Genomic DNA, 27,428 nt, shown 5'->3' with positions numbered 1-27,428 from the left:
CTCCTACCTCTGCCTCCCGAGTGCTGGGATTAAAGGCGTGCCCCACCATGCCCAGCTTGGGTACATCTCTTAACAGTTGAGGTTCATGTCTCCCCATGTATATACACCAGGGCTCAACCTGTCCTCCCAGTTTCCCACATACCTCTGCACCTGACCTGACAGAGCTCTCACTGCCCAGCTGGACAGAGGCACTCCTCAGGCTTCCTATCCCACTGGCTGCATGTTGAAAGTATTCTGAACAGGGTCTGAGTGTCCAGGGGAGGCAGTGGGATTGATTGGTGGAGGGAGTAATAAACATGGTCTGGCCATCCCTGCATTGCCTCTGCTGGCTTTGGAACACAAGACACTTGGGTCACATCCAAACTGCGGAAGGGATGCTGGAGCACTCACCTAGCTAGGACAGGAAGGTGCGCACGCAGCTATGGATGGGTGCCCTGCAGATGGGGCACAGCTGCAGGCTGGGGGCGCACTGGGGACACACCAGGTGGCCACATGGCACAAAGACGACAGACACTGCTCCATCCAGGCACACCTTGCACATCCTCTCCTCCTGCAGCCGCCGGAGTTGCTCCTGCATGTCCCCAGCTCCTAGGGGCTCAAGAACCCGTCAACTTCCTCAGGGTTAAGGCAGCTGACTCCCCAAGCAGTGGGGCATGTACTTGTAACATGGACCCACCTTATGGCTGATGGCAGACTGGCATCAACCAGCTCCCCCAGGTGCCCTCTGCTCCCTCTGATACCTCATAGACACACCCCAGTGGCCCTACCCATCCCATGTGGTTCCCACCTGCACCTGGCTCCCTGGCACCTTCAGGCTGGGTCTCTCTTCTTGGCATAAGCAGCTCAGAGCCCCCATGAACAGGAGCTGTGGGAAGTTATGGGTGGACTCAAGACCTAGCTCCTAGAGTAAAGGAGGCCTGGCCTAGAGAGGGTCTGGCAGTCACCAAGGTCCATTTCTTCCTAGAGAGCAGAAGGGCCTGACTTGTGCCCACTGACAAGCCCAAGCACAAGGCTAGAGGCTTTCTGGTAGCCACCAAGAAGCTTCCCTTCATCAGAGCACTCTGCCTGCCCAATCCCTTAAAGCAGAGGCCACAGAAGCTGCATTCTAGATACTGCGGGGGGAGGGGCTGTGCCCAGAGAAGTGGGACAAGGAGAGGCAGATGATGTCCAGAGGGGTGGAGGTACCTCTGGCTCCTGCCCCCTGGTCCCTGCCTTCCTCCTGGAGCAGGTCGGCCAGCTGAGTAGGGGGTATGCTGGACGTGCCTGGGCTCTGGCTCCATGCTGACCACTCCTGGCTGCCTCTGGCATCTGTAAGGTAGAGAGGGAAAGGCCAGGGGGTTGGGGTGATAGGGAGAGGCTGGTGTCCACATGAGCCACAGGGAGGGGTCCATTGCCACATCTCTGGGGAGGACAGTGGACTCAATTGTCATAGTCGTGTGGATGAAGTCCTGCAGAGCATCAGAGGGTCCCAAAGAGCCGAGTGCTCCCATAAGAGCAGGGCCATTCTGGTCATCTCTCAGGGCAGTGAGGCTCAGGGAGAGAAAATCCACTTACTGGTGGCCACAGAGTTGTCAAACAAAACAGGTGGGCTGTGAAGCCAGGAGCCCCCACAGGTACCTGAGCACCCTCAGACCTCCTGACCCTTAAGGCCCATGCCAGGGACATTGAAATCCTTGTCCTCGGAAGTTCTTTATTCACCTGACTTATGATTATAGCCTAGTCAACTTTTCAGAGACCATGGAGGGCAAGCACCTAGCAAAGTACACCACTGCCTCCCCAGGGGTACCTGGTGCCCTCAGGGGCTGCTCGGTGGGAACAAGGGAATGCAGTGGCATGCCTGAACCCAGGACTCAGGGTACACAGGCACAGTCTGTACCCTCCTTTCTGTCTGGCAGATGGGGACATGCAACAGCCTTGGCCATGTGCAGGCTGCAAGTGCCAAGGACAGCGCAAGGGCTCCCCACCTCAGGCTCTCACCTGAGGGAGTGGCAGAGGTTGCGTCTTCCAGCTCTTCCCACCCATCCTGTTAGGAGGACATTCTGCCTTGAGTAAATGGAATGGGGATCTCTAACCCACCCTAGTTCTGAGGACAGAGGAACTCACCCAGGAGCCAGGCAGTGGGGCACAGGCCTGGACACTCTGCACAAAGTCTCTTCCTTTCGACTGGAGCAAGAACTGGCACCTGAAGAGGTGATCTTGGAAGCTAGGGCTGAGATCTCAGGACCCCTCAGTCACATTCAAGCCCCATGAGCCTTTGGGAGTGGATCATGCCTTCTGCTCCTGAGGGCCCCACTGTGCCCTGCAGCAGACGGTACTTCCCTGGGAAGTCTGTCCTGAGCTGAAGAGCAAACTGAGCACCCGGGGAAGGGCAGCACCAGGACCCCCCCCCACCAGAGGCCCTTCTAGAGCCGGCTCCCACGTGGAGTAGACTGTGATGCCCTGGGACTGTGGGGCACAAGGAGGCTGGGGCAGTGCTATTCTTGGCTAAACAGAGTTCCTTGCTCCTTTCCCAGCCCCAGTCCCAGGATCAGTCCTGCAGCCTCCCACAGGCCCTTACCTGGGGAACCACCTAGCATGCTCAGTCCAGGGGTCATCTCCTCGTTCCCAGCTCTGCAGACCCCCATAGCAGAAGAAACACCTCACCTTGTCTTGCTGACCTGGGTGTGGAAGACACTTGACCAGAAGTCCCACCTGTCTGGCAACCTCAGGGGCATACCACCAAGGCCCACAGAGCTCAAGTAGACAAGGATGGACTTTCTGTCACAAGACTAATATGGAGGGGATGGGGCACCCCAGGATCTTGGTGCTGCACAGGCACCTTTCCTGTCTCAAAGGCAAATAGGGACAATGCTTACAGGACATGCCAGGAGAGCCTGAGAGTGTTCCAGAATGGCTGAGCTGACATTCGTGTGGTTTCCAGAGCATGTGAATGGGAGAGACCCAAGTGTCTGGTGCATCTATAGTTTGGAAGCTTTAGAGCCCTAAGAAGGATTCTCAGACACAAGAGAAGGGGCAGACCAACCCCTAAAACATCAGTCTGGTACAAGACTGTTTTAGTGGCTCAGGCCTCCCTAATCTCTGGCACCTCTCCATGGGAAGATGTGCCCTGAATTACCTTATGTTGAGGTCATGGGCAGGACTGCCACAGGCACATCCCCCAGCACAATCCCTGAGTCCTCAGAACCCCTACACCTGCTGGACTCGGGGAGCCCTTTCTCAAGGTGCTGTGATTGTCTAAGCCAGCCAACTTCCACACCCACTCTCCATTTGTCCTAAGTCATTCTGGCCTCTTATGTGGTCAGGTCTTTTAATGACCCCGCTGTATCTGCATTTACAAAGCCCTTCAGTGGGGTCCTGGTGTTTGTCTCTCAGCCAGGATGGGGCAGAGCTGGAACCTGTACCCAGTCATGGACAAGGGACAGCTCAAGGCAAACTGGAGCAGGTGCTTGAAGGATTTGTCTGTAGTTGGCCCTGTACCAGCCTGATGCGTGGAGTTCTGGGGAGCCTTCTACATGCTGGGAATGGGTCAGGACACTTAAGCTGATTGCTGCCCACATAAGCCATACTCCCCTAAACTTCTTTCCCTGGAGCGTGGCATGAAGTGAAAGGTATAGGTCACCTCTGTTAACAAGACTGCTGGCTTTCCAGATGGTGATGGAGACTTATGAGCAGCATGGGGACCTATAGGCCCAGTCAAGCCAGTTATGGCCACCAAGCCAGCAAACACTACCCACTGATGCCCCTGTGCCAGAGCTAGTACAAGCCCAGGATCTCATCATGGGGACTCTGGGTATGATTGAAGGGCCTTCTCTTCATTGGCCAGACCCTCCCCAGGAAGGTAGACAGAGCCCCTGAGTAGGAAGAGTGCTAAATAGTGCCCACTCCACAGCAGGAAGACCCCAGGACTCACCTGTGTGGAAGAAGCCAGCAGCAGCCAGCCGTTCAGGCTGAACCCCAGCAGTAGGTGGCCAGTCATAGAAGGATGCCAGGCGCAGCTCCTCCGAGCCCATCTCAGGGAAGGCAGGCCTCTCAGGTGAGGCTGCCCCAGCACCCTCCTCCTCTTCCTCCTCTGTCAGGGGCTGCAACTGGCCAAGGATTTGCCCATCCACTTGATCCTGACCCAGGAAATGGTCACATAGACAGAGAGGTCTATATTGGCCCTGTGTGGGGTCATTGCTGGCTGTCCAGCAGCTCAGCTTTGGGCTGTAGCCCAAGCCCTTTGCCCTGTTCTCAGGCCCCATAGAGAGAACAGCAGCTCTGAGCAGGTCTGAAGCAGAGAATGCCACCAACTCTGGAATGTGACCAGCTGCCTGTCTTGGGCTCCTGACTGCTCAATACTCCCTGGGATCAGCAGTGGCTACTGTCCCAAATTGTGGGCAGATGGGACAGATGCTGTCCTGCCACCAGATACCCAGATGGAGGGAATGACCAGAGGCCCAACATTTTCTGGAAGGGGCCCGGGTGGTAGCCAGGTCACATGCTGTCTGCAGTGGGTGTGTCATGGGGTTCGCTGGCAGGCAGCACAGTAAGGCCAGCGCTCCACAGGGTAGGCAGCATCTCTCATAAGAGGGAGAGACAGACCATGGGGACCCCTTCCAGTTCCCTTGATAATGGACAAGGCGGAGTGGCAGACAATGCTGCTGGTCAGCTCAGGCTTGGTGTTGGGGACCACGTGCAGCCTCTGGAAGTAGTAGGTCATGGAAACTTTGGAAAAACACAAAAAAGAAAAGCTGCAAAGTCAGTCCACAGGAGGAGAGGGCACACTCCACCTCCCATGGTGAGTCTGGCCACTTGGATCCTAGTGCTGAATTAGGGTTGACCCAATAAGGAGTATGCAAGATAGGGAGTTGGGTTGCCTGGGACAGTCTGCAACTCCAACCACCATGCCTGCCACATCAGCACTGTTCTGATGTTCCAGGGTGACTGGACCATCCCACCCTCTCTCTCTCCCCCTTCCCTCCCTCAGAAATTCCTGGTAGATCCAGCCCCATGCTGCCTCAAAGTTGGCTCACCTACTCAGGCTTGGCTTCAGGACCTCTTCTGTGCTTAGACAGCCTGTGGCCCAACTATGGGAGGGGAGTGTGCCCTTGTTCCCAGGAGGAGTCCAAGGTGTAGATGGTTTGCCTCAAGTCTAGTTCAACCATTGACAATTGAAGCCACCTCCATCTGCACCTGTCATGAGGGACACCCCCTTCCTAGATAGACTGGCTTCAGCCAACTCCAATTTAGGGGTTCCCCTGCTTCAGAGCCAACAGTTAGGTACAGGGAAGAAGGTCATAACCACAGTGAGGCCAGAGCTGTGGGCAAGCAAGAGTCCCCAGGACTCCTAGGAAGGAAAGAGAAAGAGAGGAGGGTCCAGCACTGTCCCAGCTGGCACTGAGCAGGGAACAGTACAGGCCCTTCACCCTCAGCAGCTTTTCCCAGCTAGCTTATCCTAGTGCTGGGATGTCTGCTCACAACATGGTGAGCTGTGAAAAAAACAATTTGTGAGTCAGATCTAGTAATCCCAGCACTCAAGAGGCTGAGAGAGGAAGATTGTTGTGAATTTGAGGCTAGCCTGGGCTAAAGAGCAAGGGCTTGTTTCATTAAAAAAAAAGAGAGAGAAATTTGTGAGGAATAGAGAAAGGCCTGGCAGGAATTCCCTTCTTCCCAAGTGGGGCTTTAGTATGCTATAGCGTACAACACAGTATTTGCAAGATGGTTGGGAGGTCAGCAAGCCTAAGTTCCTAATGCCTGATTCAGAGTGCCCCCTACTGGACATAGAGGAGGTGGCAGCATAGGAACCGGACCCTACTTACCCCAAAAGAGCCTTGAGCTGGGTGGCTCCTCAGTGTCCTTAGATGCTGGAGAGCCATAGGAGGCTATGGAAGCAAGGAAAACGAGGGACTGAGTGCCAGACATAGGGAATAATGTGGCTGAAGGACAAGGGACCTTTGAGGGGGGCATTGTGGGGTAGAAAGGGGTGTGTGTTTGGTACCTGTGAACTGTGGGAATATGAGAGGCATGAGAACTTTGAGACTGGCCAAGCAGGGCCATTTCTGGGCAGGACTGGATGGGTGATGACCTGAGCTACCACAGACACTGGAACTCTGATTGAGTCTAAAATGGCATATGGTACATTGTCATTGTGGTCAGGTGCCTCCACTGCAGGTGACCTAAACTTAGCGGCTCAACAAAGATAAAATGTATTTAGCTTACACAAGCAAAGCCCAGGGTGCACTGCTTCAGGCTCAGCGTGACCAACGCATTTAGATGATGTCATTTGCCTACCTTTCCTCTCTGAGCCAGCATCACTTCCTGGCAAAGGTCTTTGCTAAGAGCTCAGAAATACGAGAGAGAAGTCACTTCACTTCCCAAAAGTTACGGGCTCAAGTCAGGCCCAGACCAGGCATTTATCCTGCAGGTCCTGAGGGGGATGTCCTAGGAAACAGGATGTAGTTATTGGATCCAAGGGTTGCTGGGCAGTGTGATGGACCACACCCACAGAGGGAGGAGCCTAGTCCTGTTCCCCTGGGCAGCTCACTCAATCATTCCCTTGTTACAGGGAAGGTCAGGTCCTTGATCAGTATTAACAGCCTCAGGCATGCCCAGCTCCTTCCCATCTGTTTCCCCATGCCCCACCTTGCCCCTAGCCAGGCCCTAGTTAGCTGTGCTCATTCTCCTTCCTCTTCTTCGCCCGCCAGTCCTCCAGAGGCAACTGGCCCAAGAAGGTGCTGCCATGGTTCCCTGCCTGGGCCCCTTGCAGCAGGAGCCATAGCCTGGGCCTGCAGGTGCATATCTGTCCTCACCGCCCCCCACCAGCTCTGCTCATATCTCACCACAGCCACTTGATTCCTATGATGCCACCTCTGTGTCTCCAACAGAGCCCCCAGAGTCCTTATGGCCTTCTGGGACCTGTACAGGGGTCTTTCAGAGGGTCTGGCGCCCAGAAGCCTGCTGTAGCTATTGTCTAGACAGTCTTTAAATTTGTGTTTTGTCTGTGCTGCTACCTGCTAAGATAGGTGGCCTGAGCAGGACTTGGGGCTCAACCCAACCTGGCCACCCTCTCTCTCAGGACCCATTCTTGATCCAGGGACCCTTACCACCCCTTGTCCCAGCAGGGGCCTGAGGTTGGGCGCAGCAGGTTTGGGGTACATACATGGAGCAGCAGAATGGCCCCAGTGTCTGAGGGTTTGTACCACCCAGCTTGAACACGACATTAAATAATGAATAGGAGACAACATGGCTGCTCCAGTGGGAGCTAGTGATGATGGTAGGACGCCTCTTCCTGCTTTTTGTGCCGGTGTCTGGTTTTCAGCTTGCCCTTCGGGGACTCTTGTTTACCCCATGAGCCAAGTGTGGGCTCCTCTTGCAGCAGCCTGTGTTGTGATACCATGATTGAAGGTCAGGGCTGCCTAAGGCTTACATGGCACAAGAGCCTCACATGGTCCAGCCATGTCTGCATCCTGCTAGCCTCAGCCTTGGGGCTGATACCCTGGAGACATCTGGGCCCTAGGCCATCTAGCACCTCCTGGGGGACAGACAACTATCACTGTGGCATCAGAAGATGTTGTTGGCAAAGTGGAGTTAAGACATTGGCTATAATTCCTCAAAATGCTAGGGGAACCTACAATCTTTGGCCTTGCCTGGAGATGTCAGGTTTCCAGTCTAAATTGAGCTATTGGTCCTTGGGAAGCCTTGCAGAGGGAACAGAGCCAAGGGCAGGGCAGGGGCTGGGACTCAGGAGCAAGTTGAAGTTCAGATGAGCTGGCCATGTGTCCTGGCACTTGCTTTAACATCTTAGAGGCTTGCTTTCTGCTCCAGGACCCCAGAGCTGCCTCTGACTTCCTTGGTTCTCAGATTACATGATGCATTTGCCCCATGCTGCCCCAAGCACCTACCCTCAGCCATGGATGCAGGGTGGCCCTCTAGAGACTGCTGTTTGGTAAGCTGAGCCTGGCAGGCAGAGGGACTTGCTCCAGCCACAAATCATCTGAACACAGGACCTACAGCCTCTGGGCCCTGAGCCCCAGCTCTCTCAGCTGGAGACTTCCATGTGGCCTCCTTGGGGGATGTTTGACATCTACAAAATGGCTAACATATGTGCCCTGGCTTCCATGATTCAACTACAGGAGCCTCTCTGTCATGTCCCTGTACAGGTGGCATGATGTGCCAGGAGCCAGATGCTTAGAGCCCAAACTCTAGAAGGGATGGGTGATTGTAGGTGCGTGTTGACACTCTCAGGGTCCAGTTTCCACGTGAGTATGTATGTGAGTAGGAGGTAGGCATAATGTGTACCTTGCTAGCATGTGTACTGGGGGTGCAAATTTCTGCCATCCCACCCACATACATTTTGGGTACAAAGGTGTGTTCTAACCCATGTGTCTAGGGAGCTGAGATGGCTCAGGGCACTTGTTTGCAAAGCCTGACTGCACATGTGTTAGAAGTTCATTTGCAGTGGCAGGAGGTTCTAGAGTACCTGTACACTCTCTTCTCAAATAAATAAATATATTTTAAAAATTAATCATATTTGTCTTTAACCTTCAGATTTTTAAAAAACCAACAAAACGTTTTTGCTGAATGTGGTACTGCACACCTGTAAATCCGGAATTTGATCGGTGGAGGCAGAAGGATCAGGAGGAGTTCAAGATTATCCTCTGCTATATTAGTGAGTTTGAGACCAGCCTGGGCTACATAAGACCGTGCTTCAAAAAAACAAACAAACGGGCTGGAGAGATGGCTTAGCGGTTAAGCGCTTGCCTGTGAAGCCTAAGGATCCCGGTTCGAGGCTCGGTTCCCCAGGTCCCACGTTAGCCAGATGCACAAGGGGGCGCACACGTCTGGAGTTCGTTTGCAGAGGCTGGAAGCCCTGGCGCGCCCATTCTCTCTCTCTCCCTCTGTCTGTCTTTCTCTCTGTGTCTGTCTCTCTCAAATAAATAAATTAAAAAAAAAAAAACAAGGTGAGAGGAGGAGATGGGGAGATGGCTCAAACGTTAAAGATGCTTGTTTGCAGCTGGGCATGGTGGCTCACGCCTTTAATCCCAGCACTAGGTAGGTAGGTAGGTAGGAGGATTGCCCTGAGTTCAAGGCCACCCTGAGACTACATAGTAAATTTCACGTCTGCCTGGGCTAGAGTGAGACCCTACCTCAAAACACGGAAGAAAAAGAAAAAAGAAAAAAGGTGCTTGCTTGCAAAGCTTGCCAACCCTGATTCAATTTCCCAGCCACCCATTTAAAGTGGGACACAGAAAGTGGAACAGGCTTTAATTTGCAGTGGCAAGAGACCCGGGTACGCTCCTACACAGAGTCACGTATGTGCCAATAAATAACTAAATAGTGCAAGTTATTGTCTACAGTGTCCCTCAAATCTCCAGGTCCCTAACCTTCAGGAGGATAAGGACAGGCCTCAGATCCAAGGCATGTGAAGACTTAACTCCCATCAGAAACCCTAGGGGTCTGGGTGGCAGGAATTGGGAGGTAACGCGAGACTGGTGGGGACCTCCGACTGTGGGAGGCGGGGTGAAGGAAGAACTGGCTTTTCTTCATCAGCTCAAGAGCCAGACGGGCTTTTGTCCCTCCACAGAGCATGGCTGGGTTTTCTTCTTCTCCGTGGGATGCGACTCGCACACGCACACTCAGGGGGCAAGCCCCGACGCCCGCGTAACTCCCGCAGAGGGCGGGACGCGGCCAGGTGCCGTGCGACCGACGCCGTCCACTTCCCGCCGCACTCGCCGGGCCTGACGCCGCCCCACGTGACTCCTCCCCTCCCGGCTCGCGGGCCGGCGGCGCGCAGGCGCGACGGCGGCAGCCCGACGACGCTCCCGACCTGCTCCGCGCGCTGACGTCGCGTAGCCTTGTCCCTGCCGTCGCCGCCATTGGAGTCAGCGCCCGCGCCCCCGCCCGCAGCGAGTCCGCGGCTCCTCGTCGTCGCCCGCCGTGCCCGGCCCGCGCGCCTACCCGCGGAGTTGGCGGCGGGGCCCGGGGCCGCTCGTGGCGTGACAGGCCCGGCCTCGCGGGAGGCCCGAGCCGGCGGCGCCCCGGCCCCACGCCGTTCATGAAGCATGTCGGCCACCAGCGTGGACCCTCAGGTAGGGAGGGTCTCGGGGCTGCGGGCGCGAGGCGGGGCCGGGAACGCGGGGCCCGGGCCGGGCCGCGCCGCGCGGGGCACCTGGAGGCCGGGCGGGGGTCGGATCGAGAAGCCAGGCCAGCGCTCGGGTCTCGGGACCGCAGCCTTGGCGGCCAGGCCGGGGCCAGGTTCGCGGGGTCGGAGGTGCTGGAGTCGCAGCGCCCGCTGCCGAGTGTTTTCCGGAGAGTCACTTTGTCTTTCCTTTCCCGTGCTGGGTGGCGTCCGTCCGTCCTCACATCCTGGCCTGCGGCGACGCAGAGAACAAAAGGACAGGATAATAAAGGTGAGCAGAGTTCTGGGAACCTCGTGCGGGTGTGTACCTGAGATAGTCCACTGGCCTGCCTGCAACCCTGACCCTAACAAGTGTCTACTTGAGAGAGAGGAAACTTTATATTGCCAGATTAAGACTCTTCAAGGAGAAGTAAATAAAGGTGGGCCCGGGGTAGTTCAGCCCTTCCCTGTTCTCGCGGCTGCAAGATCGGGGCTTTGGGGCTGCTGGGAAGGGAAAGAGATAAGGTATTGCCCAAGGTACAGGGACTGAGTGCCTCATCCTGTGTTGCCCAGTAGGGGTGGCTCTGAGGGAGGCCAGTCTGCTTGCCCACCCTGGAAGCTATGTCTCGACTCCTGGTAAGTTTGTTGTTATCTTCTGTGATGTTCTGGCTTTTGACAAACTCCCAGAACTCACTCATGTGAGAATGTGGAAGTGACACTTCATGTTTACTTAGAAAACTTGTTAACCAGTGTGTGTGTTACTCAGGTGTAACCAAATACAGTTCGTAGTGTTTTGAGGTTGGAAAGGGTCCAACACTTTATTTTCCTTCTCTTTGCCCTTTCCTTTCCTGGCTGTGTAGTGTAACAGTGGAAAGTAAGTGGAGAGCCAGATGATAGTGAGCTTGGGTTACTGTTCCTTCCAGCTCAGTATCCTACCCTCTTTAGAGCTTTGTGCACACCTGGACTCTGGAGCCTCCATTCTCTGTTAGCCTGGTATAGATCTTCAGAGACCCTCGTAGATTTCAACAGTTAAGAGTTCTCTGGTCAGTGGTAAAGCACTTGGCTGGTATGTGGAATGCTCTGGGTTCAATTCCCAACCTGAGGGGGGGGGGCATTACAAGATTGTTAATTTTGCCAAAACCTGGTTGTGACTTCCTTGTCACTTGATATGTTTGCATTGAAGTAACCTCCTACCAAATTCTAACTGCCTTTATTAAAAGTACAACTTAAAGCTGGACCTGGTGGCCTTTAATCCCAGCACTCGGGTAGCAGAGGTAGGAGGATTGCCCTGAGTTCGAGGCTACCCTGAGACTACATAGTTAATTTCAGATCAGCCTGGGCTAGAGTGAGACCCTACCTCAAAAAGTGCAACTTAAGTTAGTGAAAGTTCTGTATCACCATTTTATTGAAACTGTTTTGGGAGCAGTGTTCGAGGTATGCACTCCCTGTATTTATTTTTTAGTTTATTTTTTATTTTTAGAGAGAGAGAAGAGAGAAAGGGCCTCAGCCACTGCAGTGGAACTCCAGATGCGCCACCTAGTGGGCATGTGTGTCTGGCTATCATGGGATGTGGAGAGTAGAACTTGGTTCCTTAGGCTTCACAGGCAAGCACCTTAACTGCTAAGCCATTTCTCCACCCCCCTTCCCTATAGTTTTCCTTTCTTCCTCCCTCCCTCCCTTCCTTTTTTCTTTCTCTTTCTCTCTCTCTCTCTCTCTCTTTCTTTCTTGAAAAAGAGGGAAAGAGGCAGAGAGAATGGGTGCATCAGGGCCATCAGCTGCTGCAAATGAACTCCAGATGCATATACATGCACCACTTTATGCATCTGGCTTTACATGAGTACCGGGAATCATATGTCCTGGCTTTACATCTGCCTTTGCATGCATACTGGAGAATTACAAGTTCTGGCCAGCAGACTTTACAAGTAAGCACCTTTAATCACTGGGCCATTTCCGCAGCCCCATTTTTTTCTTTTCTAATTTAAAATTAAAAATAAAATGCTTTGGCCGTGTGTGTTTGTGTGTGACAGTGTGGGCATACACACATGGTCCAGTGTGTGGTGATCAGAGGACAATCTCTGCTGTGTCCTCACCTTCTACTTGTTTCGAAGCAGGGTTTTTTTTTTTTTTTTTTTTTTTTTTTTTCATCAATGAGTTTGCCAGGCTAGCTGGCCTGCAGTCTTTCAGGGGTAGCTCCTGTCTCTGTCTTCTATCTTACTGTAGGTGTACTGGCTGGTTTCAGACACCTACCACAGTATCTGGCCATATGTGGATTCTGGGATACATCACCATTTTTATTTATTTATTTTGGTTTTTTTTTTTGGGGGGGGGGGTTGGCTGTTGCTCTAGCCCAGGCTGACCTGGAATTCACTGTGGAATCTCAGGGTGGCCTTGAACTCACAGTGATCTTCCTACTTGTGCCTGCTGAGTGCTGGGATTGAAGGCATGTTTTACCATGCCCAGCATATCACCATTTTTAAAACGTATTTTATTATATTATTTATTTGAGAGAGAATGAGAATGGGCACACCAGGGCCACTACAAATGAATTCCAGGTGCATGTGCCACCTTGTGCATCTGGCCTATGTGGGTACTGAGAAGTCAAACCTTAGGCTTTGGAGGCAAGCCCTTTAACCACTAAGACATCTCCAGCCCTATAACCTCACCATTTTAACTAGGTATGTAAACATCAGGTCTGCACTGATTGTGTCTATTTTAAAATAAAATCATTTCTACTAGAAATTGATGAAAATAGACTTTAGTGACTATAAGCTTTCCATGCTTAAAAGCATTTTATTTATTTATTTATTTAATTTTGTTTTTTGAGGTATGGTCTCACTCTAGCTCAGGCTGACCTGGAATTCACTGTATAGTCTCAGGGTGGCCTTGAACTTGCAGCAGTCCTCCTACCTCTGCCTCCTAAGTGCTGGGATTAAAGGTGTGCACCACCACGCCTGGCTGTAAAAGCATTTTTTTAAAGAAAAAAAGTATTTATTTATGAGAGGGAGGGAGGAAGAGAAAGAAAGAGGCAGAATGGGCACACCAGGGCCTCCAGCCATTGCAAACAAACTCCAGACAAATACGCAATCTTGTGTATTGGGCTTTATGTGGGTACTGAGGGATTGAACCCAGATCCTTAGGCTTTGCAGGCAAGCACCTGGAACCACTGAGCTATCTTTCTAGCCCTAAAAGCATTTTTTTTCTTTTTCCTTTATTTATTTGTTTGAGAAAGAGAGAGAGAGGGTGCACCAGGGTCTCTAGCCACTGCAAATGAACTCCAGATGCATGTGCCACCGGCTTATGTGGGTACTGGGGAATCAAACCTGGGTCCTTAGGCTCTGCAGGTAAGCACCTGGAACCACTGAGCTATCTTTCTAGCCCTAAAAACATTTTTTTTCTTTTTCCTTTATTTATTTGAGAAAGAGAGAGAGAGGGTGCACCAGGGTCTCTAGCCACTGCAAATGAACTCCAGATGCATGTGCCACCGGCTTATGTGGGTACTGGGGAATCAAACCTGGGTCCTTAGGCTTTGCAGGTAAGTGCCTTAAAACAATTTTTTTAAACTTGGAAGTAATACTTTGCAACTTCTTGTTCTAGTACAAAATGGTTCTTTGCATCAGAAGGACACAGTTCATGACAATGACTTTGAGCCCTACCTTTCTGGACAGTCAAATCCGGTGAGTGAGTTAGCATATTTTTAATTTATTTGATTTTTTAAAATTATTTAATTCTTGACATATTTCTGATTTTCTTACCCAAAACAAGAGCGTGGGCTGGGGATGGAGTGCCTTTAACAGTGTGCAGTTATGCATGATTCCCTGAAGCTTTCAGTATGCTGGTTTTGGCTCTAGATAGTCAGAATTCTGATCTAGGAGAGCAGCTGAGTGATGGTTGGTGGAGCGGGGCTTGATCCTCAATTCCACCTGCATCAGACAGCTTCATTTTACATCAGTTTCTTTTTCTTTTTTCTTTTTTTCCATTTTGTTTTCTTGAGGTAGGTTTTCACTCTAGCCCAAGCTGACCTGGAATTCACAGTGTAGTCTCAGGTGGCTTGAACTCACAGCAGTCCTCCTACCTCTGCCTTCCAAGTGCTGGGGAGTAGAGGTGTGTGCCACCACATCCAGCTTCAGTTTCCTTTTCTATGAAATAAGCAATAGTAATTGCTTATGCAGTTGTTGGCAGATTGGCATTAGGGGGTGTACATAAAGCACAGAGGAGATTCCTGTTAATGTCCAGCAGATCACAACTGTCTTGTTTTCTTACATAATTGAGGATTTCTCACCCCTAGCACTGTATGTTTTGCATGCAAGCATCTCTTAATTACTGAGTCATTTCCCCAGCTCCTGTGCACGTTTTAGACTAGAACATTGTTGTGTCTGTTCTCTGCACTGTAGCATCAATACCTTCCCTGGCTTCTACCCACTAGATTTCCCCCACAGGCATCCCCTCCCTGCTTGTGACAATTGAAAGATTTTTTCCTGGTGACAGGAAAACCATAGGCCAGGTAGAATTCAAGTTTAACCTTAGTGTCTACCACTTTTAAATGTACAGAATAAAGCCAGGCTTTACCTGCTCTTGGTCCTGGAAGGAAATGGATTGCTTGTCTGTTTTCTTGCCTAATTGCCCCTTCCAGAGCATCTTAAAACTTCCCTCAACTGCTTCCCACCACACTCAATAAGCATGTCAACACTTAGGAGCCCAAGAAACTGTAGGGGAGCCTTGTATAAAGTAGGAATCCTTGGTTGGGAAGTATTTCCTCTAAAGTGGAGACTATTCTGCATTCAGTTACTGGTCATAGCTGTTGTGCACTTGGGGAAGACATGGAAAAGACTTGTTCAGGGTGGCACAACCCATGAGCAGCTTTAAAATGTCCCTTCACGTTCCTGTGTTTAGATACGAACTTTAAAAAAAAGGTCAGGGTTTTAATCAGCATATTACTTAAGAATGCATCTGTGCTCTTGATGGCAGATTTTTCTAGAATTGCCCAACTTTGATAGAAGGTGGGATGTAGCAGCAAAGGAAAGCTCTTACTTACGAATGAAGGAGCTGAGGAGCAGGGAGGCCCCCGTTTGCTCCTTGCCCCAGTGGAGGAGTTGAAGTGTTCACTTGCTAAGCATATGCCCCACATTTTGTCATTGTGTCACTTGGTATGTATTTTTGTTTTTTTGAGGTAGGGTCTTAACTATAGCTCAGGTCGACCTGAAATTCACTATGTAGTCTCAGGGTGGCCTCAAACTCACGGTGATCCTCTTACCTCTGCCTCTCAAGTGCTGGGATTAAAGGCATGTGCCACCACAGCTGGCTGTATTTCTTTTTTTTTTTTAAAGTATTTTTTAATTTTTTCCTTTATTTATTTGATAGAGAAGGAGAGAGAAAGAGGCAGATAGAGAATGGGCACATCAGGTCCTCCAGCTACTGCAAACAAACTCCATATGTTTGAGCCCCCTTGTGCATCTGGCTTACGTGAGTCCTGGAGAGGCGAACTGGGATCCTATGGCTTTGTGCAGGCAACTGCCTTAACTGCTAAGCCATCTTTCCAGCCCCTGTATTTCTTTTTTCTTTCTTTTTTTTTTTTTTTTTTTTTTTGAGGTAGTGTCTCACTCTAGTCCAGGCTTATGTGGAATTCACTGTGTAGTCTGTGGGTGGCCTTGAAGTCATGGTGATTCTCCTATCTCTGCCTCCTGAGTGCTGGGATTAAAGGAGTGTGCCACCATGCTGGCTGTATTTCTTTTTCTTTCTTTCTTTTTCTTTTTTTTTTAATATTTATTTATTTGCAAGCAGAGACAGAATGGGAGCACCAGGGCTTCTAGCCACTGCAAATGAACCCCAGATGCATATACCACTTTGTGTATCTGGCTTTATGTGAGTACTGGGGAATCACATCCTGGCTGTCAAGCAAGCACCTTAACCACTGAACTGAATCTCTCCAGCCCCTTGTTATGTCTTTCTTCATATGGGACCACTGTGCCATCCTGCCTCCCCTGCCTTGAATTCTTTTTTTTTTTGTTAAATAATTTATTTAAGAGAAAGAATGGGCATTCCAGGGTCTCTAGCCACTGCACACAAACTCCAGACACATGTACCACCTTGTTCATCTGGCTTATATGAGTACTGGGGAATTGAATCTGGGTCCTTAGGCTTCGCAGGCATGCACCTTAACCACTATGCCATCTCTCCAGCCCTCTTTTTTTAAATTTTAATTTTAATAAAAAATTTTTAAAAAATATTTTATTTTTATTTATTTCAGAGAGAGAAAGAGGCAGATAGAGAATGGGTGCACCATGACCTCTAGCCACTGCAAACGAACTCCTGACGCATGCGCCACCTTGTGCATCTGGCTTACGTGGGTACTGGGGAATCGAACCTGGGTCCTTAGGCTTCACAGGCAAGCGCCTTAACCACTAAGCCATCTCTCTAGCCCTAAATTTTTTTTTAATTTATTTTTATTTATTTATTGAGAGAGAGAGAGAGAATGGGCACTGTAGGGCCTCCAGCCACTGCAAACAAACTCCAGATGCATGCATGAGCCACCATGTGCATCTGCTTACTTGGGTTCTGGGGACTTGAATCTGGGTCCTTAGGCTTCGCAGGCCAATGCCTTAGCCACTAGGCCATCTCTTCCATCCTAATTTTTATTTATTTATTTTTGTTCTTATTTTACTTGGCTTTTATTGTTTTGAAGCAGGGTCATACTCTAACCCAGGCTGACCTCAAACTGCATGTGATCCTCCCACCTCAGCCTCCTAAGTGCTGGGATTAAAGGTGGGTGTTATCCTCCAGCCCTCACCCCAGCCTTTATTTTATTGTTTTGGTCATGTCTTATTTGGGAATTGTTACTGCCTCTAGATGTTGGCTGTTCTGTGCACTGTAGGACATTTTAGAGTGTGTTGGTCTTTCAAAAGTCTCATGTACATTACCACCCAAGCATTGTCTTGGGTACTTCTGTGGGAAGCTGCTAGCCTTTAGAACTGTTGGCTTATTTTGAAAATTACACTGTCCATTTGCCTAAGGTTTCTATCAGGATTTTGGATGGTTTCTTTACCTGCAGCCCAAAGTCATGTCAAATAATGTTTTGCCTTCTCAGAGCATCAGCAGCCTCTGCTGCATGTGAAGAGCAGGGAGAAAATTCATCCTCAGGTTACTGCTCTGTCCAAGTAGTTCTGGTAGGTCTGGGATTAGCACACACCTACCTGTCATCCATCCAGAGTCTGGCTTAGGTTTTAGTAGTTGCATCTCCATAAGATGGGTTTCCTTGAAAGGCACAGTGGTGTTGCCCACTAAGGAGGGATTTGCCACCACCCATGCTTCCTCTAGAGGTGCAGCAGAAGAATACAGAGGATGTTACTTGCTCCTTCTTGGCAAGCTGTTGAAACAAACAGAAAATGTGTTAGAAACTTGTGTGTCTCCATATTGAGCAGCCAGCTGAGAGTCTGACATCAAGTCTCAGAAGGACCAGCTTTGAAGGTTGGCAGGGAAGATAGACAGCTGAGTGAGCATTTGGTATTGGAGACTTTTCCTGAACCAGTGTAGTCTTATTGGTAAGCCTTACCTCACCTTAGACACAGCAATTCTCAGGAGCCTGAGATGCTTGGTCACTTTCAGTGTTGCCCTCAATAATTGATTTGATGATGTACACGCTTCTTAGTGTGTTCCAAAGACGTTCTGCTAGGCTTGGGAAGGACCTTTCTGGGTCTCCTTCCAGCCTCCTGGTAACACAGATGGCAGATGCTCCCATCACTTTATTGTTTGAGTAATCTCGGAATTATTTCCTTTTTGGAAAAATAGAGAAAGTATCTCAACATCTGATTATTCATCAGGGATTGTCTTTCAAGAGGTGTTTATGTGTGAAAAGAAACTCTTATTTATTTTGAAATGGGGTGTTACTCAGGCTGACATGGAACTCACTTAGTAGCCCAGTCAGGCCTTGAACTCACAGCAATCCTCCTATCTCGTTCTCCCAGAGTACTGGGATCAAAGTTGTACATGACATTTTTTTTGAGATCGAGTCTTACTGTATCATAGGCTGGCATGGAATCCATTCTGTAACCTAGGCTGGTCTCACACAGCAATACATCTACCTCAGCCTCCCAAGTGCTGGGATTATAAGTGTGAGCCACCATCCACCATGCTTGGCTTTTTTGTTGTTGTGTGTCCTCTCCCCCCCCCCCGTTTCCCCCCCCCCCCCCCCCAGTTTGGGACTCACTCTAGTCCCAGGCTGGCCTCAAACTCATAGCAATCCTCCTAACTGCCTCTCAAGTGCTGGGATTAAAAGGTGTTCACCATCACACCCAGTTGTCATTTTCTTTTAATGTACTTTTCTTGTACTTACTTATTTGCATATAGATTGCCTGCCCTGTTGCACATATGGAAATCAGAGGACAACTTTCAAGTCAGTCATTGTCTTTTACCTTGTTTTGAGGCAGGGTTTCTTGATCATGGCCCTGTTAGCTTCTATGAAATTTTCTCTCTGCCTCCCTTCCTGGTATAGGCCTGCTGGGATTATAGATGCCTGCCAAAGCTTCCCAGTAATTATGTGGGATCTGGGGATATGAGCTGAGGTGCTCAGAGTTGCATGACAAGTGCTGTGTCCACGGATCCATTTCTGTAGATCTTGTCTGTCTAATGGTAATACTACAGAAGTGTTCTGTCTCAGTTTAGGCCTAAGTGTAAGTAATAGTGACCTGCACATCCTTTGATATCACTGCTATTGCTGTGTTGGTTTGTGGTCAGATGGGTTAGAATGTCAGCACTAGGTCCTCTCTCCTATTTGTCCTTCTCATGTGTTGCAGTGATTGCTGCTGAGGAAAGGGAGGAGGGCTGGCCTCTTTGGAAGTACTGCCCTTTTGGTTCTGCATCTATATCCCTGAAAGTTTCCCTCACAGAATAAGGTTCTCCACCTGTCCTCCCATTGATTCTTCTCCTTCCTGGCTGGTCCTTCTGCTCAGACTCAAGGGCTTCTGGGAATAGACCCATGACACAAGGTTGCAATGAAGGAGCCAGGGTCACTGAAATCCTTTCAAGGGAAGACAAGTGTAAGTTTTTCTCATGTTTGTAGAATATTGATAGTGGTAGCAGGTCAGGATGGCCTAGCGGTCTAAGGCATTATGTTCAGAATATTGATAGAGGCCCATTGTGGACTCTCAAAGGTTTTCATTCATTCCATCTTAAAAGGTGGTTCTGAATCGGCCTGCTGACAAATGGGGCTTTTTTAAATCAGCACTGGATATGTTTGCCCCTCCTGCACCTCAGCACAGGTTACCACTGCAGGAAGGCATCTTCATTTACCTCAGACAGCTGTGTGAGTGAGGCCTATTTCTGACCAAACCTCAAGCCAATGTCCTTCCAAGGAGATGTCTTCCCAGAGCCATCAACCCTAAGTCTTCACATTCAGCCTGGGAAGCTCCTCAGAGTTCTGGTCATCTAAGCCAAGCCATTGAAGCACTCACTCCATCCTCCCCAGGCCATGCTACCTTGTGCTATAGCTCTTTAAAGCCCTTCTCTGTGGCTCCTGATGCTGTGCATAGTGGAGGCTTAGGAAGACCACTCAGGTGAGTTGGTATTCAAAATGGGGTTTCTCTGTGCTAGAGAGTACAAACAATACTGTGTTTGGGAGACTTGATTTTGGCAAAAGAACAGGCTAGCCAGGAGCCTTTGCTGCCAGGCCCACTTTTAGTACCCATGGCTGTGCTGAGACTATGAGGGACAGACCCTTGGGTAGACTCAGTTGTCAGAAAAGGTGTGTGGAAGAGGACCTTGAGAGGTAACATTGAACCATGAGGCCCAGGTGTAGACTGATAAGTGAACTCCTGGAGCCTCCTGCTCCTGTCTTCTGTCAGTGCCATCTCAGTGTCTTGTTAAAGCTCTTTTGTTTTGGAGAGAGAATTGGCACACCAGGGTCTCCAGCCATTGCAGTCAAACCGCAGACATGTGCCACCTTGCATATCTGGCTTGATGTGGGATCTGGGGAGTTGAACATGGGTCCTTAGGGCTTCACAGGCCAGTGCCTTAACCACTAAGCCATCTCTCCAGCCCTTAAAGCTCTTTGTTTGCTGTCCCATCACTTGTGGCTTTACTGCTGCAGAGTAGGATGGGTTTCTGTGCTGGATTCCTCTTATGGCAAAAGCAGGAGGGTATTGTCTAGGAAGCTCCAGGGTGGCTTGGCTTAGTCATTTCACTTATCAGATCATTAAAAGGAGGCTTTGTATGTTGAGTCATCAGCCGGGGTTGAATTTGTTACTATTCTTCTGGGTCTTGACTTGGTTCTCAACCTTAGCTTTTCTTTAGGAAGGAGTAGTCCTATGCTTTGTCAGGCTTGTTTCAGCTCAGCCTGTGCCTGGGCTATTTTTGGCGTGCTGTCTGACAAGAGTTTTAACTTGTCACCTGTTTGTTTTTGCAGAGTAACAGTTACCCCTCGATGAGTGATCCCTACCTGTCCAGCTACTACCCACCATCAATTGGATTTCCTTACTCCCTCAGTGAGGCCCCGTGGTCTACTGCAGGGGACCCTCCCATCCCATACCTCACTACCTACGGACAGCTTAGTAATGGAGACCATCATTTCATGCATGATGCTGTTTTTGGGCAGCCTGGTGGCCTGGGGAACAATATTTATCAGCATAGATTTAATTTTTTCCCTGAAAACCCTGCCTTTTCAGCATGGGGGACAAGTGGTTCTCAGGGGCAGCAGACTCAGAGCTCAGCATACGGGAGCAGCTATACCTATCCACCAAGCTCTCTTGGTGGTACAGTTGTTGACGGACAGACAGGATTTCACAGTGACACGCTTAACAAGGCCCCTGGGATGAACAGCCTGGAACAGGGCATGGTTGGTTTAAAGATAGGGGATGTTACCACTTCTGCAGTCAAAACAGTGGGGTCAGTTGTCAACAGTGTGGCACTGACAGGTGTCCTTTCTGGCAGTGGTGGAACAAATGTAAACATGCCCGTTTCAAAACCTACTTCATGGGCTGCCATTGCTAGCAAGCCTGCAAAGCCACAGCCTAAAATAAAAACAAAGAGTGGGCCGGTGGTGGGGGCTGCACTGCCCCCTCCACCTATAAAGCATAACATGGACATTGGCACCTGGGATAACAAGGGGCCTGTGCCAAAGGCTCCTGTTCCCCAGCAAGCACCATCACCCCAGGCTGTTCCACAGCCCCAACAGATAGCTCAGCCTCTCCCAGCTCAGCCTCCACCTTTGGCCCAGCCACAGTATCAGAGCCCTCAGCAGCCACCACAACCCCGCTGGGTGGCTCCTCGCAACAGAAATGCAGCATTTGGGCAGAGTGGGGGGGCTAGCAGTGACAGTAACTCTACTGGAAATGCCCAGCCCACATCTGCCTTGAGCGTAGAGTCCCATCCTGTGCTTGAGAAACTGAAGGCTGCCCACAGCTACAACCCTAAAGAATTCGACTGGAACCTTAAGAGTGGGCGCGTGTTCATCATCAAGAGCTACTCTGAGGATGACATCCACCGATCCATCAAGTACTCAATCTGGTGCAGCACAGAGCATGGCAACAAGCGCCTGGACGGTGCCTTCCGCTCCATGAGCAGCAAAGGGCCTGTCTACCTGCTCTTCAGTGTCAATGGAAGTGGGCATTTCTGTGGGGTGGCCGAGATGAAGTCCCCTGTGGACTATGGCACCAGTGCTGGGGTCTGGTCTCAGGACAAGTGGAAAGGGAAGTTTGATGTGAAGTGGATTTTTGTCAAAGATGTTCCTAATAATCAGCTACGACATATCAGACTGGAGAACAATGACAACAAACCTGTCACAAACTCCCGTGATACACAGGAGGTGCCCTTAGAAAAAGCAAAGCAAGTGCTGAAAATCATTGCTTCCTACAAGCACACAACCTCCATCTTTGATGACTTTTCTCACTATGAGAAGCGCCAGGAGGAGGAAGAGGTGGTACGCAAGGTGAGTTGTGCTTTGGGCACTGGAACAGATGTCTGCTTGCATGTCTGTGTGTACTGGGCGGCTGCACGGTGCAGTGGGCAATCTGCAGGTGGTCTAGCGACATGTAGTTCCCAACTAGCCTTAGGCAAAGCATGCAGTCTGTAAGGTATGGTTGGGATCTCCTAATCTTCCTATCACAGTCAGTGGGAGGAGACGGTGGTGATGTCCAAATGGATGTTACCAAATACCTTCCATCACTTCAGTTTTATGGAACATGGTTATCACCACCATTGTGTACCTAACCGATTACAAAGAACTTGGGAGAAGTTACTGTTTCCTTTTCACTTTCTGAATCATCTCTTATTGCTTCCTAGCCTGTGTTCAGTCAGGCACACTGAGAAGGCACTGTCCAAGTGGCACTGGGTAGGCCTGTGAGACTGTCAATGCTGCAGGCACTGGCTGTGCTGTTATGACTCACCCACCTAGGGGCTCAGGCTGTTTGGAAACAGCCCCTCAGCAGTTGGAGGATCTGGATCTAGAGTTCATGGAAAACTTAAACTCCTCACTGCATCTTAGTAGTTAAGAGAATGGTGAAGGACGAGCGAGTTTGGGATCCAGAAAGTTTTGTAATGATAAATCTGGTTTGTCCATTTAACTGGAGACAACTGCAGGCCTGGTGCCTTGAAATGGTCTCCAGAAATGGGAATAAAAGATCTTAACATGTGCATGCATTCCTCCCAAGATTCCTTTTGTGAAGCATCAGTTAGCAATAGCTGGTTTTGCACAGTCGTTTCTGTCCCAAATTGCTCATGCCAATAGACAAGTGTCGAAACATTTTGAGCATTTGAGCAGAGGTGTGTTATGGGGCAGGTGCTGCTGCTGTCAGCAGTATTCAGTTACCCTTATGGCAAACAAAAATTGTAAGAAGGGAGTGATATTTATGTTCAGTAACTGAAAGGCTTTATTTTAGTTTTTTTCTTTTGAGGTAGGGTCTTGCTCTAACCCAGGCTGACCTACAATTCACTATGTAGTCTCAGGCTAACCTTGAACTCATAGCATCCTTCTATCTCTCTGCCTCCTGAGTGCTGGGATTAAAGGTGTGCGTCACCGCCACCACACCCAGCTGTATTTTAGTTTTTAGGTATAAAATACAGACACATTATTTAACAGTGGACATGTGAGAAGTGGTTTGCTGGACAATTTTGTTCTTGTACCAGAATCATTGGGAATGCCTGTGCAAACTAAGATGCCCATGGCATTGCCCAGAGATGTGACCATGTGGAACTACTGTCTTGTTGCAGAGCAGTGCCTGGTTGTACCATACTGCTGAATTTACCAGGTTATCACAGGTAGTGAATGGAACTTAGGTCCAGCCTTAAGTCAGCAGTTGGATATTGTGTCTGTGCTTAGTTTTTCTCTTCATATTGGATTCTTAGTGTTCTCCAAAGATTGATGATGGGCTTAAGGATCTGGCTGATCTGGTTGGTGCTTTGGAAGTTGTAGTGTCCTAAAACTTAACTTATAAACTTGATTCTTAGACAGCTATCTCTTGTCAGGTCTCTGGTTAAGCCTCTGGTCTTGTGTTAATACTTGTGATAAATAATCTTCTGGGACCATAGATGTCGGCCTGTGGTCAGGATCTCTGATGGTCTTCATACTCTGCAGAGCATTCCGGAAATGAGCATGGCTGAGCTGCCTGCTGAGAGCTTCCCTGGCTGTGTCAGTCCAGCCAAAGACCTTTGATGCGTAGAGTTGGGTGTTGTCTTACTTGAGGAGACAATGGGAGCTTGGTTTTGTTAATTGGTTCTGGTGAGCTTTCCAGTGTCTTAAGCACATTGAGTTGCAGAGAGAGGGACATAACTCTGGGGCAATCTGGAGGAATGCCTCTGCCATGTTTTTTAAGAGCAGGTGATGGACCTCATTGCTCTTGATAGGGCTGGAGGGAGCTAAGCATTGTATCCCTCCTCTAGATACTTTACTAACAGCCATTTGGACTCTGGAGAGAGATGGACTTTTGCTTAAAGAGAATTTTTTTTTTGTTTTGTTTTTTGAGGTAGGGTCTCACTCTAGCCCAGGCTGACCTGGAATTTAAAGAGATTTTTAAAGAACTGAAAAATAGAGTTTTTTTTCCAGGCTTCCACCTCAGGGTAGGGGTTATGAGGTTTTGGTAGTAGTCCAGCTACTCATTGGTCCAGTTGCATTGCAGCCTCCTTGGGATAGTAGCTGTTCAACGGTGTGAGAGGTGGCCATGGTGTAGAGCTCTTGCCTTGCACTGCGGTGATGGTCGTCTCTGTGCAGCACATACTCAATCCAGCTTAATATCCAGGAGGAGGGTACAGATTGTTCGAATACATTAAATGAATCCAGGCACAGTGGCACATAACCATGATACCAACACTTGGAAGGTACAGGCAGGGTTAGTAGTTCAAGGCCAGCCTGGGCTACATGAGACCCTGACTCAAAAAAACAAAAAAACACTCAGTAAATGTCTGGGTGTTCTGCAGTTTTCTGTCCTAGTTTGCTTCTAGGATGGAGGTTCCAGAACAGGAATGTACCTTTAACTGGACAGCATAATGAATCCTCCTTGTATCAGAAATATTTCTATGTCAGGGGCTGAATTTTGAGGCTGCTGTTGGGAAAGACAGGTGGCTTCTAGACCCACTGATTAAAAGCCAGACCTACACGCATAGAGAGGGATGGACGTAAGTCCCAAGTGTGTGTATCAAGCCCAATCTGGGGGGGGAAAATGTTCCTGTCTTCATGGAAATAGGAGCCAGCCAGATCAAAGAGTTGTGCCTTGAGTCAGTCAGCACTGCTGGAGGCCACAGAGGGTACTTGAGCTATGTAAAAGGCCGAACCAGATGGAGCAGCATGTCTTTCTGCCCTTCCTTAGCCCTGACTTGGAGCTTTTTAGTCATTGGACAGAATATGGTGTCCTCTGAGCCACTGGGATGTTAAAATGAGAGACAGTGCAGAGGAGCAATTGCCATGTACCTGGCATGCTTGAGTGTTCTGTGAATGCCAGTCCCTTCCTCAGGGTGCAAGTGGTTTTGTGTTTCTATTGCATTTCTGCAAGTAGCATGATGGTGGGACCTGAGGAGAGCTGGGGAGGAGGGATGTGATGGCTGTGCCAAGGGTCTTAGGAGGGAAATGAGTATGGTATTGGGCTTGTGCACAGTCCCTAACCCGGTCCTGGGTCTGTGGGACAGGCCTCTTGGCAGTTCCTAGCTAAGTGTGTTGGGACTGCCCATAGGAGCAAGAGTTCCCTTAGACCTTCACCTCTGAATCTCCTTAGCATGCTAACCTTCTCCCCTTCTTTTTACAGGAGCGACAGAATCGAAACAAACAATAAGGGCAAGCCAGTTTCTTGTGGTGAACAGTTGACTTTTGAAAACAGTCTGAAGCTGTTGCTTGGTGCTGTCTCGGCGTCAGCTCATGTCGTCCTCGCGGGTGGATGTGTTGCATCTTTACTTTCTTTGTAGTTCATTTTGCCAGATGGCTCTGCATTCATTTGTATTTTTCTATGTATTATATTGTAGAACTCACTAATAAAGGCGTATTTTGTTTGTCAGCTTACCAGTCAGACTGACCTAGTGCGAAATATAATATCCTTCAAAACAAAACACCCAATATATCCCACAGGCATTTTTTATTTGGCAGAAATGTCATTATTCTTATATGCAGTCATTTAATATTTCTATAGGATACTTCGTGTTTCTTGCCCCTCTACTACTTACAAGCAAGTCAAAGAGCTCAATTAGAGCGTGCTGAAATGGGAAGGCTGGTGATCACCCCTGTGGCTACCTTGCCATTTTTTCTCTCTGGCATTCATCTAAGATGCTTGCCTACTATTTGGGTTTTCTAGACAGAAAGATAACTTTTAGCTTTCGAACGTGGTGGCCATGTCTGTGTCCGTGTGAAAGCACCCTTCACAGTTCAGTGTCTGTGCAGAGCAGAGCTCTGGTCCTCCTTGCTGTTGTCTGCCCACTGAGGAAAGGCTTGATGGCAAGCATCTGGGAGGTGCTTTAGGTCTGGCTCAGCGTTCTGGCATTCTTAGTTTGCAGATCGTTTTTAGTCCTCTTTTTTTTCACTTGAATTTTAATACCCTTTTAAGTTTTTATACCAGTAACGCTAAGCTTTAAAGTAGGATCTGATAGTACAGGCAGTGTGATGGATGCTGCTGCCGACTGTAAATTTCATTGTGTATCTATTTTTTTTTTCCTGTTGTATGGGTAAAAAAAAGCAAAAACAAAAATTCTTTTAGAAAATGAATTTTGCTGTCATGTTTTGTGGAATGAGGGGCTGTTGAGGAGCTCGCCGCCACCTAGAGTTGGAGTTTAGCATGAAAGTGGTGCTCAATGTCTGACGCCCTCGCACACTGAATCTGCACGCGCCTACCGTAGAGGATCCTTACTGTCTTAGAGAGCAGGTACCTTCTGAAACTATTTACTCCAAAAAACCCTCTGAGTTAACATTTAGGCTGTATTATTTAGACTTGTATTTAGAATGCGTCACTTCCTCGAGCTGTTACTGCCTGTGTGAAGTCATGGACAACATCGGATAGCTGTCTTCTAGGAGAATACAAGCCTTAATAAACACACCTGTTGAGCAAGCCCGTGTGTTCTCATCCTTCTCTGCTGCAGGGGTGATTGCCCTGCTTTAGTTGTGGCAATCCTGCAGGGTCTGCTCTGACCAGCAGGAGGCAAAGTCCCAGGCCTTTCTCTGGGCTGGCTTAAGTTGGCAGTCCTCAGACAGCTGTGCTGCAACTTTACCCACCCCTTGGTGTCATCTACTGAAAGGTCAAAGAACTTGTACAGCTTAGCTGGGTGTGGTGGCACATGCCTTTAATCCTAGTACTTGGGAGGCAAGAGGTAGGAGGATTGTTATGAGTTTGAAGCCAGCCTGAGACTACATAATAAATTCCAGGCAGCCTGGGCTAGAGTGAGACCCTGCCTCGAAAAATAAGTAAGTAAATGAACTTGTACAGCTCCACTTAGGACTTAGACTTCAGTCCTCCGACACCACATGAGGATTTGCAAATGCCTGCGAGGGCAGAAGAACTCAATGTGAGCCAGGCATACCTCACCTAGGCTCCATACTCCACTGGCTTAGCTGGCTTCTCATCTCTACTCCTTGCCCACCTTCTAACTGTCTCAAGTTGCAGATTTATGTAGCCCAGATTGGCCCTGAACTGATCCTTCTGCCTTCACCTCCTGTGTTGGGATTACAGGCTGTACCATTGTTCCCTGCTACAGATGCCCATTTTGGCAGGTGAGATACAGATAGAACATGAGCAGGCTCCTGGAAATCCTCTGAATTTCCCAGGTTGTGCTGCCTCTACCAGAATGTAATAGTTGATAAGGAAGCGCATGAAACAAGATCATGAGAAAATTAGTCTCGGGTGCTGATTTGGTAAAGGGTACATTGTTTATTTCTTCC

The 27,428-nt window shown here is 49.3% G+C and overlaps 2 protein-coding genes across 8 annotated transcripts; one reads left to right on the top strand and one right to left on the bottom strand.

Annotated features, from left to right (window-relative positions):
* Nucleotides 1-394: 394 nt before the first annotated feature.
* On the bottom strand, nucleotides 395-10,035 carry Birc7 (baculoviral IAP repeat containing 7). The gene is made up of 9 exons (XM_045157079.1): nucleotides 9,486-10,035; nucleotides 5,799-5,861; nucleotides 4,582-4,704; nucleotides 3,911-4,291; nucleotides 2,558-2,657; nucleotides 2,104-2,182; nucleotides 1,978-2,023; nucleotides 794-865; nucleotides 395-588 (listed from the first exon to the last, which is right to left on the bottom strand). Exons 1-9 carry the CDS (start codon nucleotides 10,033-10,035, stop codon nucleotides 395-397), a joined length of 1,608 nt encoding a protein of 535 aa, XP_045013014.1.
* Ythdf1 (YTH N6-methyladenosine RNA binding protein 1) lies at nucleotides 9,972-26,601 on the top strand. 7 transcript variants are annotated; one of them, XM_045156817.1, is made up of 6 exons: nucleotides 10,026-10,067; nucleotides 10,364-10,388; nucleotides 10,673-10,732; nucleotides 13,691-13,770; nucleotides 20,490-22,010; nucleotides 25,315-26,601. In XM_045156817.1, the coding sequence occupies exons 1-6, from the start codon at nucleotides 10,041-10,043 to the stop codon at nucleotides 25,339-25,341; spliced, it is 1,740 nt and encodes a 579-aa protein (XP_045012752.1). In that variant the 5' UTR covers nucleotides 10,026-10,040; the 3' UTR covers nucleotides 25,342-26,601. The 7 variants fall into 7 exon arrangements, with proteins under 7 accessions (XP_045012754.1, XP_045012753.1, XP_045012752.1 ...); XM_045156819.1 differs by lacking the exon at nucleotides 10,673-10,732 and having other exon boundaries at nucleotides 9,972-10,067; XM_045156818.1 differs by lacking the exon at nucleotides 10,673-10,732 and having other exon boundaries at nucleotides 10,009-10,067; nucleotides 10,320-10,388.
* The last annotated feature ends 827 nt before the right edge of the window (nucleotides 26,602-27,428 follow it).

The sequence above is a fragment of the Jaculus jaculus genome, chromosome 8, assembly GCF_020740685.1.
Source record: "Jaculus jaculus isolate mJacJac1 chromosome 8, mJacJac1.mat.Y.cur, whole genome shotgun sequence".
Taxonomy (NCBI): domain Eukaryota; kingdom Metazoa; phylum Chordata; class Mammalia; order Rodentia; family Dipodidae; genus Jaculus; species Jaculus jaculus.
This window is presented reverse-complemented; position numbering and strand designations above follow the sequence as displayed.

What these genes read in the sequence shown, in the direction of transcription:
- Ythdf1 (XM_045156817.1), top strand. Translation starts at nt 10,041, where the DNA reads ATGTCGGCCACCAGCGTGGACCCTCAG. An exon ending in CCACCAGCGTGGACCCTCAG is followed by an intron (nt 10,068 to 10,363) that starts GTAGGGAGGGTC and finishes GCGGCGACGCAG; the next exon opens with AGAACAAAAGGACAGGATAA. An exon ending in TTTCTGGACAGTCAAATCCG is followed by an intron (nt 13,771 to 20,489) that starts GTGAGTGAGTTA and finishes TTGTTTTTGCAG; the next exon opens with AGTAACAGTTACCCCTCGAT.
- Birc7 (XM_045157079.1), bottom strand. Translation starts at nt 10,035, where the DNA reads ATGAACGGCGTGGGGCCGGGGCGCCGCCGGCTCGGGCCTCCCGCGAGG. An exon ending in CCTTCACCCCGCCTCCCACA is followed by an intron (nt 5,862 to 9,485) that starts GTCGGAGGTCCC and finishes TTGCTTCCATAG; the next exon opens with CCTCCTATGGCTCTCCAGCA. An exon ending in CATGCTAGGTGGTTCCCCAG is followed by an intron (nt 2,183 to 2,557) that starts GTAAGGGCCTGT and finishes TCACCTCTTCAG; the next exon opens with GTGCCAGTTCTTGCTCCAGT.